Source organism: Ceratina calcarata, unplaced genomic scaffold, assembly GCF_001652005.2.
Source record: "Ceratina calcarata isolate Rehan_Ccalc_2016 unplaced genomic scaffold, ASM165200v1 scaffold77.2, whole genome shotgun sequence".
NCBI lineage: Eukaryota > Metazoa > Arthropoda > Insecta > Hymenoptera > Apidae > Ceratina > Ceratina calcarata.
The window spans coordinates 167,963-172,189 of record NW_017179000.1 but is presented as its reverse complement, the minus strand read 5'-3'; the positions used below and the strand labels follow the sequence as shown (position 1 = coordinate 172,189).

The 4,227-nt window shown below is 46.5% G+C and overlaps 1 protein-coding gene across 2 annotated transcripts in view; it reads left to right on the top strand.

The window, feature by feature from the left end:
* The window catches only part of spri (Src homology 2 domain-containing protein sprint), a 64,986-nt gene that overhangs the window by 49,287 nt on the left and 11,472 nt on the right, over positions 1-4,227 (top strand). For both annotated transcript variants that reach the window (XM_018033786.2, XM_026818073.1), the window contains exons 8-12: positions 183-760; positions 835-1,525; positions 1,601-2,071; positions 2,500-2,644; positions 3,693-3,922. In XM_018033786.2, coding sequence (XP_017889275.1) covers positions 183-760; positions 835-1,525; positions 1,601-2,071; positions 2,500-2,644; positions 3,693-3,922 — 2,115 coding nt within the window. The remainder of the gene's footprint in view (positions 1-182; positions 761-834; positions 1,526-1,600; positions 2,072-2,499; positions 2,645-3,692; positions 3,923-4,227) is intronic.

Here is a 4,227-nt window from a genome sequence, read left to right as displayed (position 1 = left end):
CCCTGAAACCTATCTTCGATCTTTACATGGTTTGCTATAGAAAATCTTAATTCACTTTGCGTCGTTTCAATTTGTGTCGTGTTTTTTTGGAACATAACCACGACGCAAAGTGAGGTATTGGTGTACTCGAGATACGGCCGAAGACCAAAAATAATCTGTCGTCGCTTTATTTCGGTGCGTAGGAAGCTCCTCGCCCACGGCTGTCACGACGTCGACGTTCGCGTCGTCGCTGCCGCGACAGCCTCGCCCGACGCCGCCAAACACCCTCAACCTGACGACTTTCAACGAGCCCTTAGACTCAAAAAAAGAGAAAATCTCGCCGGATAAGCTGTCCCAGAAACTGATCTCACCGAACCTGGTGCAGAGCGTGCGCTGCCCATCGCCGGTGGTACACAACGTGGAGAGCAACGTACTGAGTCCCATACATGACAACAAGGTCGGTTTCGAGCCGAAGAACGCAGAGACTCCTAGGTCGACGGTCCTCGAACTGTCGAGGACCAGATTCACCTCCGTCAGCACGTCGACCAGCAACTTCCATCAAAACGTTTCCATGTTCAATAATCTCTCCCGCACCACGTCTCCCATCTTACCCGAGATCAGAAACATCGTGGAGAATCACAACGCGGTCCAGAACGTAAAGACGCCTCCTCCTCCTCCTCCCAGATGGGCGAAACCCACGGCGGCGAGTCAGAACAATTTCAACGTCACCGCCACGGTGACGTTCAATGTAAATCAAGCGAACGACGTGGACAGCACGCAGGTGATTTGCGATTCTACGTTTGCCGTTCAACGAATCTTATCGAGTCGCATTTAATTTTGATGAAACTGTTGTAGAACACCCCGTCGGACCCAAACACGTCTCTACTGAGTCCGCAGAGCGCGACGTCGAACAGATCTCTCACGTCGAATTTCTCAGTGAAGTCTCCTCTGTCGTCCACGACCCCGATTCTGTCTCCGCTGTCGAAGCTGGTCCCTAACGCGGGCGCCAAGACGCCGAACGTTCTTTCACCCACGACCCCGTCGAGCACGAGCAAGTCGAAACGGAGACGGGACCGAGAGGCCCGTAAAAACTCGCAACACTATCAGGAATCCGATATCCTGGAATCGTACTATCGTAGCTCGCCCGGTGATAAGATCTCGGACTACGAAGACATCTGGAATACCACGGATCAGTCGAATCATTCCACGTGGTCGCCGAACGATAAACTCGCGAGAAACGACGCGAATCCTCAGGATCGGCTGAGGAACTCGAACGACCGACTGATGGTCCCGGAGAAGGTCGTCACGAGCGAGAGGAATTTCAACGAGAGGCTGGCCGTGAACGAGCAGTTGATCGTGAGGAACGACAGGATGATAGTGAGAAACGACAAGTCGATCGGGAACGAGAAATTGAGTTACAAGGAGATGACCAGCCCGGAGTTCAGCAGTTTCAAGCCTGTCCAAGAAGCGAAGCCCGTAGAGCAGAGCAACGGCTCGCCGGAGAAAACGGGAATGGGGAGGAAACCCGACTTACTGTCTCGAGTTTGTGAGTGTTTCATAAACGAACCGTTTGTTTTAAAAAGATCCAAGGAGATCGATCGTCGTTCTTTGATCTGCGCAGGCAGTGCGAATTCTTTGAACAGCCCCAGCACTGTGACACCTCCTAGAAACAAACTGGGACTGATGCTGGCCAAATCGGAGAGCAACAGTCCGTTGACACCGGAATCGAAGCAGGGTAGTCCGTTTTACGCGGAACCGGCGGACGCGATCGCGCAGAACGCGGCAATAATAGCGAGAAGACGTCCCAGGACCAATCCAGCGATGAACAAATTTCGGCACAGCGAGCCGGGATGGCTGCAGGCACCCGTGGGTAGCAACGTCAATCAGCTGCATCCGATCGACTGGGAGGAACCGGAAGAGACGGAAGACAAGACTCCTCTGATCTCCTCTTCCATGGACAATTTGACCAAGAGGCTCGGCGCCAAGGAGACGAAGAAGATCCCGCGTGCCAAGCCGGTGCAACCACCAAAGATCAAAACCAAGGTGTTCAACGATACCTCGTGGGCCGTCGACTCCAGCTGGGAGTTCATCGGTGAGTGATTGATTAGTTTAAAACGCGTCTGTCAATCATACTTAATCTTTCCGTGATCGCACGAAAACGGTTCAACGAAAAACAAGTATAATTCTAAACGCAGATACGAACGTATGATTATTCGCATGATCTGATCTCTGTTCGTGTTTAACGCGCGTTATCTCGTAATTTCATTGACTCAGGAGGCACCGAAGATGGCGTAACGCGGTCAGGAAACTTTGGTCTCAAAGGTCGTCTCATTGTCTCTTTTCTCTTTACTCTCTTTGCCTCTTTAGTCTCTTTACTCATTGTCTTTCGTGGGAAAACTAGCTATTGATTTTTCCACGAAGTAGGGGATTCATTGACAAGTTTCCTGTCTCCCTAAAAGAATGGATATAGAGAACCGGGTCGATAGGGACAATAACGACTTCTGATAATGCCTGTTCCAGGCAACGAAGGGGACGACTGCGAGTCGGACTACGACTGTGATGCGGATTACGAGGGCGACAACGTGGCAAGAAAGTTTCCGGACGAGGAGTGCGATAGGGACGTTGTTGGGAACACTTTGACCGTTCAGAGTATCATCCTCCAACGGTGAGTCTCCGAACAGGTCCATCTAACGTCATTGCCATTGCCAATACAGTTCGACTGGCTTGGAACTGTCGATTGGAAATAGAAAAAAGTATTCCTGGCACTAGCACCAGCTTTCCTATTGAAATCGCTTTAAAATTTAAACAGGAATCTGTTTTACACTCTAGCAGTAGCAATATGTGTTTCATTCTTTCATTTAAGGTAATAGTCCAGCTACGTTCCTACTCAAAAGTTTGTACCCTGTAACGCTTGCACGCTGCTGCCGTTTCTCACACGATCGGCAAGAAAGTTTTCAATCTGACTGTATGGACATATTTGTCATAAGTCATGTATGAATACACCAATAATAACAAAGTGTCGAGAGTGTGGAAGTTTGGCAATATTGCATTCTTTATACACGTATAATGATTATTGCTTTGCACTCTCTCAACACATAACAGAGTTGATATTCTTCGAGTTCACTGTTGCCCGATCTACATACTATCATTTCGCTTACGTGTCTTCTGCTATAAATTCATACAAAATTCTGCACTTTACAAGTATCTAGTTCTTAAATGATACCGCTGAGATAATTCATTTTTTAAATATAATTCAACATCAACGTCTTTTATAACATATTAGTTGTTTGAAAAAATGGTAAGACGTATTTAGCTGTAATACATGAAAACGTTGCTTTGAACTTCATCTAACACAGGGATTCCGGGTAAAATATCAAAACTTTAATGATTGATATCTCTCAAACTGTACCGGTAGGCTTCTTAAAATTTTAGCTACTGGTAGATAATGTTGTTACTAACAATTGGTCAAAATTAGAACAAAACTGTTTTACTCGGCTATCACTACCTTAACGATTTATTTTTATATTTGTAATAAAAACCTGTAAAAACCGTGGAAGCCAAGTTAAAGTAAAAATTCGATATCTCATAGTGTAAATGTCGACATTGCGGTTTACGTATTTCTTAATTTTATCATTTTTTTACATATAATTAATTATGTTCTCATTGCAACGCGTTCGAATAATGGATCGCATTTTGTCATGTTTCGATCGAAGGTACCCAGAGTTGTTAAAGCCGCCAGACACGTCGGAGTCGCTATACAGCGACAGGAACTCCTCGTACGACAACGTGGAGAAGAAGAACGAGAGGGTGGAGACCGGAGAGACTAGGAAGGACCAAAACTACGACTCCTCCGAATGGGAGATGCCGTTAGAAACGGACGAGAGTGACGTGGAGAGGATGAAGAGGAACAAGAGCTTCAAGGAACGTCTGGACCCTCTACTCTGTAAGTTTCTCATTTAAACCGTCTCTCGAACTTCATTATCTTATTTAAGGAAACAACACCAAGTACATGTAAGAGGGTTTAAGAAATAAAACAGGAGGCTGTATGTACACGATGTGCTAACAGATTGCACAACAGCTGGCTCATCTTATAAAGTTCATGGCCGATATAATCAATGCAAATACCTCGGCTTGTCGAATTTCTCGGTGAGACAAGAGCCGATCGTGTTAAATAGGGATGCTCGATACAATATTGGTATATTAACAGGGCTAAACGGACCTAGTCTAGGAGTCCTCTGTTACTGGGGC